Here is a 12,005-nt window from a genome sequence, read left to right on the forward strand (position 1 = left end):
AGGATGAGCCTCACGGCGAACCGAGAGATGCTCGGCGCTGCCTCCTCCTCCCCAGCTCGCGGGGCCGGTTCGCCCAGCGCCCCGCAGGGAGGCCGGGCCGCCCGCACGCTCAGCATCCCTCCGGCCGCCCAGCTCTGGCTCAAGCTTCTCGGCCCACGCCGTGCACCCACCTTGGGCGTGCGGATGTGCTCCATGGCGGGCGGGTCTGCAGGGCTCCGGGCCGGGCGGCCTCCAGCACCTGCGCGCGTCCGTAACGCGGCGGGAGGGCGCGGGGTGGGGGCTTCGCCACCGGCCGGGGGCGGGCGGGCGGGCTGATTGAGGAGCCAGGCTCCGCCCCCAGGTGCGCGGCGCCCGCGCGAGGCCGGCGTGCGGGGCCCTGGGCGCCCGCGCGGCCCTAGAGCGCGCGCGCTGCGCTCCTGCCACCTGTCCTCCCCGCCCCGCCCCGCCTCGCCTCGTCTCTGGCTGCGGTCGCCGGAGCAGGAGCGCCCGCTTCCTTTAAAGAGGGCCAGCCAGCGTCGTACTGCGAGGCTACTGTTCCCCAAGACACAATGGGGGCCTTGTGTTAGGTGTGACCGCTGGAAGGGAGATGGCAATCCGCGCCGCTCCACACCGCCCATCCGCTTCCTTCCCGAGCGTTCCAGGATAGGTGGGACTTCAGGGTGGGGCAGAAAAAAGGCTGCCACATGCTCTCCAGATCCAGTAAGGCCCTAGCGGGCTCTGTCTGTATATTTCAGCACGTGGGCAGCCGGCATAGCATTTGGGCTGGGGGTGGAAATAAGAGCAACAGTGTTGGCGCCCTAGGAGGTGCCTGTTAAGTCAGTCATCTCACGTCAACCTGCGACTTCGCTGTTGGAACTGTTGGAAGGGACGCTTTCCCTTGGCACTGTGTTGAGTGCTCATTTGCCGTCTTCACTGAACTGGAAGATAGAGATAGAAAGCATCCATTATAAGGTACCGTGTTTTCGTTTATGATGTTGAGTAGTTGTTGCTATTGTTAGTATTAAGCCATTGGGAAAAGCCAAAGAGAAGAAATGCGTCCTTTTTTCTTGCAACCCTAAGTGTACAACACTCCACCATAACTAAAATTTCACGGAACTCTACATAGTTCTTAGACTAGTATCTATTCCATGTTTTCCTAGCCCTTATACATCTCTCTTTCTGACTGGATTGTAAATTATTTGTAGAGACTCTATTTTTTATCTCTTTTTGTCCAATGCATAGTAGGCACATTGCAGCCTTCCAAATAAATGTTTATTTAATCAATATAGTGTTACATTTATTTTTAAAGTTCCAGATCGCCTTCACATGTCTTATATCATTTCATCTTCCTACCGCCCTGGGAGTCGGTTAGGATATTTGCATATGACAAAATTGACCCTGGTATAATTTCTTTATTACTGAAGAACACCAGGAATACAGTCAGGACCACTCTGGTCACAACTCATACACTGGCCTAGTCTCTTCATTTATAAAATAAGAGAGTCACCTGCCTAGATGACGTCAGATGTAGCTTCCATCTCCAAATTCCATCAATACTAGGACTCCTGTGTCCACTGGGGGGAATAGATTATGAATGATTTAATGATCCTGGAATTATGTGCTTTCTTCTATCCCTCTACTGGTGGGTTTATCAAGAGTTTACTTGGTGAGTACTTACTGCACACGAGTATTTTTGACCTGTTGCATATAAGCATAGATTTCTTTTAAAGCACCCATAACACTAATTGGTAGGTGAAAAGATATAAATCCGAACAATTTAAATAGCCTACTGCAAAGAAAAATTTTTTAGATTAGTTCAAAAATACATCTTCCATTAATCAGAGCTATAAAATCAGCATTAGGTTAAAATAAGTGAGGAATTATATCCAAATTATTAGGATAAGTTAACATAGAATAAACTAGAAATAAAATAACAACAGGGAAGGAAATCTGTATATAAATATTTTGGTGTCATTGAACAGTTCTCTGAGGAATCCTCCTTGGCTTATCCCCTAGCCCCAATCGCTATCCAGGTTGTTAGATGACAAACTGTTGACTTCTGACAGCCACTCTGCACTTCTGGTATTTAGACTGCCTCATGTCCCCAAGTTTCACTGTCTCTCCAAACCCGCACCCAGTAAAGCAGGAGAATTTGAACAAAGCAGCAAGAACTGGAGGGCAGTGAAGTGAGAAAAGCAAGAGTACGTCCTTGAAATGGCTGCCTCTGTTGATCCTAAGTAAGGCAAAAAGTGTGACTAGCCATTCATTTACTTAAGAAACATTGATGTGAACTGACTGATGGTCATGCACAAGGTACTATGGCAGTTGCTGGGAGATTGAAGGGAGACCTGGAGGAGAAACATAGCGACGTGGATGACACCAAAGGAATGAAAAGTGGACCAACCAAGATGGCCCCAGAGCATGTGGAAATGTCAGAAGAAGCCTCAAGGAGGCTGATCTAGTTCCTACATTTTCTGTAGAGCCAAGAAGTGGGAAGGGGAGAAAAAACTTATTTTTCTAATGCTACATCATCTGCAGATGAATCCACGTCCAGATTTATGCTACATCAGCCTTTGCCCAGTGTTTGGGAAAATGGCTGTTTTTCTCTAGTATTTGTGAATCCTGAATGGAAAATAAGTATATTTCAACAAAACTATTTTCACTCTCAAGCAAAATATCAGACGAGTTAAGACCTAGTTACCTGCATATTCATCAAATTACTTCCCTTGCCCAGGAGCGTCGTGGTTGTCCTCATTTTGTTATCAGTGTTTCAGGTTTCAGTGATTTTCACCTTTGTGAAAATGGTAGATATGATTGTACACGTCAGTATTTACCTGTCCTTCACCGGCACACAGGAGGTGACACTTGTCCACCCTGTTACTGTTGGCTTGGACCATGTGACCGGTTCTGGCCAGTGGAATGTGAGAAGGGATGTGTTACTTTTGGGCCAAAGCTCTGCAAAACCTGTGTGGCCCTTCAGCTTTCTCTTCCCTGGTCTTAATATTTGGAGGTCACATATTGAGATGATAGAGAAAGTAATGATGATAAATTAGCTCTAAATTCGAGACGTGACCATGACCCAAGACTATTCAGCATTAGATTGAAATGGATGAAGAGAGAAACAGACTGTTTCTCCAAGCCATTGTTTGGAAATTAACTACTCTGAAGAGTCACAGAAGATTCTTTTGAGTGAAAAGAACATCTTTTTGTGGTTGTTTTTGCATGAAGCCACTGAGACTTAAAAGTTAATTAAACTTTGTCCCTAGCCTAACCTATCCTGACTTTACAGAGAAGGGGAATCAGGGAGAATCAAAATAATATACTGTCTCCACCTTCTGTGTTTCTGATCTTTTTAAAAGGGCTTGCTAATGTCCTCTAAGATCTCTAAGGACACGTCATATGCCAAGACTAAACTACTTTATTGGACATGACCAAATTTCTTCTAGAGAACATCTTCTTGAGAAATTTGTGTCACAGATATTCTAGTTGCAAATAATCTTGCTCTAAGAATTTTTAAATGAAAACATGATATTAACTGGGAACTTTCCCAAAATCCTGTGATCTTCAGTGACCTGAGGAGAATTTGGATGCTTATCAAACACTTGCAAGACTTTTTCCGGAATACTTACATTTCTCCTGAGGCAACTAAAACTTTTGATTTGGCAGTGAAGCCAAGAAATGTTTCCTCAGGGGGTAGTATTGCTAACGATTACAAATTCAATAAAATCCTATTCAGCGCTATTAAATCCTAGTGGTCCATGTTATGTGTGGAGGAGGGCACACATCTCTGAACAAGCACAGTCTCAGCTAGGAACGTATCAGATACCCGATATGATAAAGTCAGAGCTGCATTTGAGGTTCCGCCTGGAAAAAAAATAGCATCCTCGCCTTCAGGATTTTTATAAACTTGATGATGCAAAGTATCGATGTCTTCTTTGGCCTAGCCCTATGCCAGATGTAGAGAAACAACACTCTGTGGACTGCAGGCAGCTCTGCCTTTTTCTAGGAACTAAAAGGGAAGCTCTAGGCCAGCATAAAAAGAGCACTTACTTCTGTGAACAGGCGGGTTTTAAAATAGTCTCTTATATTTTGTTCTCCTTCCAAGAAAGCTCCTTGCCCAAGCCCAAGGCTTTGTTCTCAGACCACTTATTATTGTTTGGTGCGTTTCTCCTGCCATCCCTTCAACCATCACTCTGATGCAGATAATTCCCATATCAATATTTCCAGTCCTGAATTCTCTCTCTACCTCACGTGTTGTATTTCCGTCTGCCTGCTGAGTCCCTCCACTCAGATGTCATCCGTGTCACAAACTAGGTGTGGTTAAGACCATGGACTCTGGAGGCAGACAGATATGTATTCAAATCACAGCTCTGGCAGGTGTTAGCTGTGTGACCTTGAGCAAGTTTTTTAACCACTCTCAGCCCCAGCTTTGTCACCTGTAAAATGGAGATAAGGATAATACCTCTGTTGCTTGGTTTCTCGTGTTGAGGAGTAGGTATCTCTATAGAGGGATGTTTATTATATCATTCCCTATGTTTTTGTATATGCCTGAGGCATATTATTTCAAAATAAAAAATAGAATTGATAGCAGGAAAAAAAATGGGATAATTACGCCTCTTTCTTAGGGTGGAGGTGACAACTCAGTAAGGTCGAGCATTTAACATATTTTGTGACAAATATTTATTGAGTGCTCACCTTGTGCCAAACACCGGAGATAAAAATGTGAACCAAAGCAGCCACAGTCCCTGCCCTCCAGGTGCTCCAGTCTAATAATATCAGCGATAATTATTGGTATCTTCCACCTAATACCGTATCCACCTCGTGACTTCATTATTTTTTTGTTCATCTCAATCGCTCAAGCTCCAAACCTTGGCGTTCTTTTCGGCTTATGTCTCTTCCTGGCCCCCATGTCCAGACAGATGTAGGTTCCTCCTCCACAACACTTCTTCAAATGGCCTTCCCCTGCCTTCCTCACTGTCATTACTCTGATTCAGATCCTCATTTCTTCTTCCTGGCTGGACTATTAGCCTCTGCTGCCAGATTAATCCTCCTAAAAAGCAGCTCTAACCAGGTCACTTTCCAGCTTAGAAACCTTAAAGTGCTTTGCACTTGCCTTCTGAATGAAGTACCATTTCCTTCTTCTGTCATTTAAAGCCCAGCCACATCCTACCACTCTCTTTTATAAACTGAGCAAAGTAAGTCACGGCACTTAGTAGGTGCTCAACAAATATTTTTTGGATGTATCAATTAGTCAACCAACCACTTCTTATATCCTGCATTTACTTATCTTTACATCTTTACTCATACTGTTCCAGTCTAGCAAATCCTTTGGGGTTCATTTCAAAATTCACTTCAACATTCTCTCCAGATGCACTTCTTCCAAAATAACTCTTGTCGGTTCATTCCAATAAGCAGAGATCATCACAGGCAGTTAATTTTCATCTGGAAGTGTCATTTTAGGCATCTCTCTCACAACTTGTTCACGGGGGACCTTGATCAGTCCACTCTCCCAAGAATACCAGGCTGGGCCACTACACTGTCAGCATCACGCTGACTAGATCTGATGAGCAGAAAGTAGCAGATGTACCCAAGATGCCCAAGTAAAGCACACATGTGTCAGAGTCCTGCTATCTTGGTGAAGTTTCTAGGGATCCGCAGTAGTCTGGCACATGTTGAAATAGCTTCTCCAACCCGAAGGGCAAGCTCCTCCATTTTGCACGTCTACCACTTATTGCTCTGACCTATAACTGAGCTAGCTGTAAGGGCTGCCGGCTCTGAGTGGTGCCTAGTACAAGAAAAGACTCTCTAGCTAGTTTGAGTTGTAGTGGAAACAGCGACCTCAGTGACCTTTTGTCCCCAGCAGCTCCAATATGCTCAAGGCATTTGCAGCATATAGGGGTGTGGTATGGAGCCGCCGGCAAGCTGCGACTGAAGCGTCACAGCTGGTTAGGGCATGGCCCACCTCCAGTAACACAGTGCCTCTATGCTCATTTTAAAAAGCTTCCTTTTATTTTTCATTGTGGTAAAATACATATAATGTAAAATTTACCATCTTAACCATTTTTAGGTGAACAGTTCAGTGGTATTAAGTACATTCACGTTGTTGTGCAATCATCACCACTATCTATTTCCAGAACTCTTTTGATCCTGCCGAACTCAAACTCTGTACCCATAGGACAGTGACTCCCCATTTCCCAGCCCCTGGCAACCACCATTTTGCTTTCTATCTTTCTGAATTTGACAACTCTAGGTGCCTCAGATAAGTGAAATCACACAGTGTTTGTCTTTCTGTGACTGGCATCACTTAGCCTAATGTCTTCAAGGTTCACCCATCTGGCAGCATGTGTCAGAAATTTATCCCTTTTTAAGCTGAATATTCCATTGTACGTATATACCACATTTTGTATATCCATTCATCTGTCAGTGGATGCTTGGGTTGCTTCCTTCTTTGGCTATTGTGAATAATGCTGCTATGAATGTGGGTGTCCAAATATGTCCCTTTGAGACTCTGCTTTCAATTCTTTGGGATATATACAAAGAAGTGGAATTGCTGGGTCATATGGTAGTTCTATTTTTAATTTTTGAGGAAGCTCCATACTGTTTTCCATAGTGGCTGCACCATTTTACATTCTCACCAGCAGTGTACAAGGGTTCTAATTTCTCCACATCCACACCAACACGTGTTATTTTCTGTTGTCTTTTTTTTTCCATAGTGGCCATCCTGATGGGTGTGAGGTGGTCCTTTGTGCTCATTTTTAAAAGATGCAGAGGCAGCCCCTGAACTGAATTATATCTGATCCGTCATGCCACAGAATCAGCTCTGCCAGCAGCATTCAAGCATCAGGAGACAGTGGGACATTAGAGATGCCACCAGAGCTGATCCTGAAAGTCTAAGAGCATTGCATGAGCAGGTGGCTCCGACTCCCGTGCTCCTCTCTCTCAAGCCACATATACAGCTTCATGGGGCAATTAATGCACCTCGTCACAGAAGGAGAAAAAAGGCCAGCCTGGTTTGTAGATGGTTCTGCACAATACACTTGCACCAGCCTGAAGTGCTCCGGCATTGCAGCTCTGCCAGGAGCAGCAGGAAGGAATGAGAGGAGGGCTGTCGTCCCAGTGGGCAGAACTCTGTGCAGTTTTCCTGGGAATTTCACATGCCTTGAAGGACAGATGGCCACATGTACAGATCTATGCCAATTTAAGTTTGTTCAAATGTCAGGAACTTGGAAGGAACAAAATTGGAGACTGGTGATGAGAACTTAGGAAAATATTTATGGATTGATCTCTCAGGTTGAGCCCAGACTATGAAAATATTTGTGTTCTAAGTAAATCCTTACCGTAGAGCACCTGCTTCAGTGACACAGTAACATCCTCAATAATTATATGGACAAGATGATCCATTTTATGGTTATCAGTCACTTGAGGCTTTCCCAGCCACTTCAGAGCTTACTCAATGAGCTCATGAGTGAGTGGACATAGCGATAGGGATACAGTTTATATATGAACTCAGCAATGTGGCCTCCCCTCATCAAGTCTGATTTAGCTACCACCATTGCTTGGTGCCCAATCCACCCACAACAGAGACCAAGGCAGAACCCCCACCTTCCCCCGATCCTATACAGCATCCCTGGGGGACCAGCCAGCCACCTGAGGTAGGTTGTTTATACTGAACCCCTTCCAGCACAGAGGGACAAATATTTATCCTCAATATAATAAACGCATATTAAATATGGATTTGTCTTTCCTGCCCACAAGACTTCTGTCAGCATCCCATCATTGGACTTACTTCATGCTTATTCACTCTCCCAGTATCCCACAAAATATTTCTTGGCACCAAAAAAAGTTTTACAGAAAAATAAAAGACATAGGCAAATGTCTACAGATTCACTGGTCTTTTCGTATATCCATTTGCTCAGAAGCTCCTGGCCTCATAGACTCATGGAATGACCTATTAAAGATTCTATTTAATACCAGCTAAGAGAGAAACACCTTGAAAGAGTAGTGTGGTGTCCTACAGGATGGCGTGTATGCTCTAAGTTTCCAATATTGTCTTTTTCCCATATGTAGAATATGTGGGTCCAAGAAAAAAGGGGTGGAAATGGGAATGGCACCTCTTACTATTAAACCTGTTCATACATTTAATAATTTTTGGTCCCTGACTGCAATTTTGGGCTCCTTGGTTTAGAGGTTGTAATAACTGAGGTGAAAATGCTTCCACTGTGGTACACAACAATGCTTTTATCGAAGTGGAAACTGTGATGTTTCTCGTGCCATTAAACCAAAGGCCAAAAAAAAGGGGAAAGTTCATTAGCCATGGAGATTGACCCTAATTATCTAGAAGGAAACAGGGTTGTTGCTACCCAACAGAGGCACTGAGGAGTATGTCTGGAACTCAGGGACTCTCTGGGACACTGCCTTGTCCAGGGTGAAAAGCACCAGAAGATGCAGCAACTCCGTTAAGGAAATACATGCAAGGGCTCAGATCATCAAGGAATTAGCTGGTAAAGACCCCATCTAGTTTTACATGCTTTCTGGGAGTAAAAGGAAGACAGAATGGGTACTTGAAGGAAGGATACTGTAAGTACCAACTATGGCCTCATGAACACTTGCAGAAATAATGATTGTAGTGGCTACCTGTATATTCTTCCTTGTTCTCTGTGTTATCTCTGTGTCTATATTATCCCATCCCCCCACCTTTCCTATGCTATTTTATGTAAGATATGTTAATGGTGGTTAATTTTATAATTAAGTATTTAGATTATAAAACATCAAATTGGAATTTTGTTTAAACTAGAGGAGAAGTGAATATCACCCAGAGATGGATACTGTGAATGATGGGGTTTTGGATTTATTCATTTGGGGAAACGATGAGTATGTTTTGCTTGTAATAGTTGCACTAAACCAGGAAGAAGTATGTTGTGGTTGCTATTGTGGACTGAGTATGGTAGTTTAAGGGTTGTTCTGGGATACTGAATAGTTAAAGGGGTGGCCGGTAAGAGATATGGCCAGTTGTCACCCAGCATTTATCCCACCTCCCTCTGGCATGTCTTTCATTACTAGAGAGATTGGAAAGGTATAAGCTACATTTCTATATTTCCCAGACTCCTTTGCAGCAAGACTCAGGAATAGGTTCTTCCAATTTGATGCACTAGGAAAAGATTGGAAAGGTGGAATTAGAGAATAGGCAGTCTTCTTGCTGCTCTTCTCTTGGTAAGCAAAGTTATACAGATGCATTCAGATACAAATGCAATGGCCAGACTCGGCATACCCACATCTAGTCACTAGCTTTGTGGATGCTGAAAGACAGTTTAGCAGCAGCACAAATGACAGTAACTCTTGTCCTAGGATAGACAAAGTGGCAGTGTACTCACGATCACGACGGTTCAGGTAGCAGGCCTTTGATTTGTAGTCTTCTTGCCCTTCCATTAATTTTGTAAGCACCTAAGCCTTTGCATTAGATTCTGTCTGCTTAAGATACTGTTATAGACTGCATGTTTGTGTCCCCACAAAATTCATATGTTGAAGGCCTAACCCTCAATGGGAACATATTTGGAGATAGGGCCTATGAGAATGTAATAAAGGTTAAATCAGGTCGTAAGGGTGGTGGTGCCCTTATAAGAAGAAGAAGAGACAGCAGAGTTCTCTCTCTTCCATGTGAGGACATAGCAAGAAGGCAGCCATCCACAAGCCAGAAAGAGAGCTCTCACCAGAAACCAAATCCTGCTGGACCTTGATCTTGGACTTTCCAGCCACCGGGAACGGTGAAAAATAACTTTCTATTGTCTAAGCCACTCAGTTGTGGTATTTTGTTCTGGCAAGCCAAACTGACTAATGCAAATACCTTCAGTGGTTTACACTGATCCCAACTCGATGCAGCTATTTAGAAGAACATTTTCATTTATGAAATGTAAATATTCCAGGCTTCATAAACATATGAATACAAAAGCAGTCACATGAATATTCATACCTAAAATCTCACCAGCCCTAAGCCTCCATGTTCATTATAGGGTCCTCTTCTCCCTAATATTTCCAGAGGAAGCAATGTGTATACACAAGCCACTTCTGGTGGTTCCCTGCTCCCTTGCCAGCTGGGCCAGGATTCTGCTGCAGCAGACACAGCAAGAGCTGAAATATGCTGCTCCTCTTCACCTGGCACTGTTGCTGCTGGAAATCTGCCACCCTCGATGTCAAGGAAGCTGGAATCCTGCCTCTGCCTTCTGACTCAAAAATCAAACTTACATTCAGTCTGGAGGATTTCCCACTCTAAAGGTGTTCAACCTTCCAGAGTATGAGAGTTTTTTTCTTTCCCATCATGATGATCCAAGCGGGGCCTGCAACACCTTCCTTCAGTGCCAGTCGTGAACTAGGACTTTTGTCCTATTGTAGTTAGTGACTGCCATCATCAACACTGTTACTTTCACTGTGGTTATTGTCACTGACACCGCTGAAAACAAGCTCTTCTCAATGTTTGTGAAATTGTCAAGCCGGTACCACACCCGAGTGCCAGAGATCTGCCTGCTGCAGATAATCTTGTGAAATGAAAGTTAAGACATTCTTATTAGGCTCGGTTAGGGTTTGACCCACAGCAGAGCTCCTTGGGTTGCCAAAGTGTCAGAGTTCACAGTCTTCCAGCGCATGCATGTTGCCATCTCCCACAAGGTGCATAAATGGAATGTGTTTCTAAAATCAGTCAGCACACTGGACCCCAAACCACCACTCTCCCTCTGACATCAAGCCCTGATGCTAGGATATGCCTTTCATTTTTATCCCGTTTTCAGTTGTGATGAATTTCTCTCACGCTTCGGGCAGAGTTGAGTGCATTTCTGGGGAAGGTTGGTATGCAGCGCTCATCACGGGCTCCCTAATTCTTCAGACATCTGCAAATATCTGTACAGGGTTCAAGTTTTTGTAAATTCAGGAAGCTCTTCAGCTTCCATGAAAGTAACTATAATCCAACAGACCCATGGTGGACAAGAGTCTACCTAACCTAACAATCTGGAAGCATCAGAGCCCCAGCTCCACTCCAGCCAGGACTCCCTGTCAGGTTTTGAATAGTGAAACATTAGAAACAACAAGTATCAAAAATAGTAGAATTATCGAATAAAGTGTGGCGTGAACATATATAAAATACTGTATGAGCTTTACAGTTTTTTTTCAGAAAATACTTAATGACATAGAAAAATGCTCATGACAAAATTTTAAGCCAAAAAAACAGATAAAAAACTGTATAAATAGTATGATCTGTGTTGTGTTTCAAAATGTGTGTGTGCACATACGTATGTATGTGTGAAAGTGAAGAGAGAAAAAATAGAAGAAAGAAATATACAGATTTAATGATTACATCTGGGTGGTGGGTTTGTGGGTGATTTTAATTTTCTTTAAGATTTTTTTAATATTTTACAAATACATGCGTATTTTAACAATTATAAAGAGCATGTATTTTAAATGGTCATTACAAATAAAAACAAGTCATAGTCAATAATCATGGCATAGTGTCATGAGTCAAAGCAAACATTTTTGGAGGATACATTTTATTTTGGTTTCTTTTTTTTTTCTTAAAGATTTTATTTTTTTCCTTTTTCTCCCCAAAGCCCCCCGGTACATAGTTGTATATTCTTCGTTGTGGGTCCTTCTAGTTGTGGCATGTGGGACACTGCCTCAGCGTGGCTCGATGAGCAGTGCCATGTCCGTGCCCAGGATTCAAACCAACGAAACACTGGGCCGCCTGCAGCGGAGCGCGCAAACTTAACCACTCGGCCATGAGGCCAGCCACTATTTTGGTTTCTTAAAGCAAAATGTAAGTTGGATACTGAATAGTTGAGAGACCTTTGAAGTGTATACTTCCTAAAATTTCAATTCAAAAATAATCTTTCTGAGAAGTAATCCTTTTTCAAGGATAAAATCACGCTTATTTTCCATGAGGAAACAATAACAGCAGATATCCCAAATGTAAAACAAGGGCTGGAGAAAGACAAGAGGAGGGCGCTCCCTCCTGAGTTGTCAGGATCTTGGCAATGCTGTTTTTA

At 43.4% G+C, this 12,005-nt stretch overlaps 1 protein-coding gene and 1 long non-coding RNA gene across 3 annotated transcripts in view; one reads left to right on the forward strand and one right to left on the reverse strand.

The window, feature by feature from the left end:
- Positions 1-632, reverse strand: part of MTMR7 (myotubularin related protein 7) — a 105,814-nt gene extending 105,182 nt beyond the window's left edge. For both annotated transcript variants that reach the window (XM_023630788.2, XM_023630787.2), the window contains exon 1: positions 171-632. In XM_023630788.2, coding sequence (XP_023486556.2) covers positions 171-617 — 447 coding nt within the window. In that variant the 5' untranslated portion in view covers positions 618-632. The remainder of the gene's footprint in view (positions 1-170) is intronic.
- Positions 498-11,107, forward strand: LOC111770948 (uncharacterized). Its single transcript, XR_002804445.2, has 2 exons — positions 498-951; positions 6,693-11,107. It is a non-coding gene; the product is annotated as an uncharacterized lncRNA (long non-coding RNA).
- The last annotated feature ends 898 nt before the right edge of the window (positions 11,108-12,005 follow it).

Source organism: Equus caballus, chromosome 27, assembly GCF_041296265.1.
Source record: "Equus caballus isolate H_3958 breed thoroughbred chromosome 27, TB-T2T, whole genome shotgun sequence".
Taxonomy (NCBI): domain Eukaryota; kingdom Metazoa; phylum Chordata; class Mammalia; order Perissodactyla; family Equidae; genus Equus; species Equus caballus.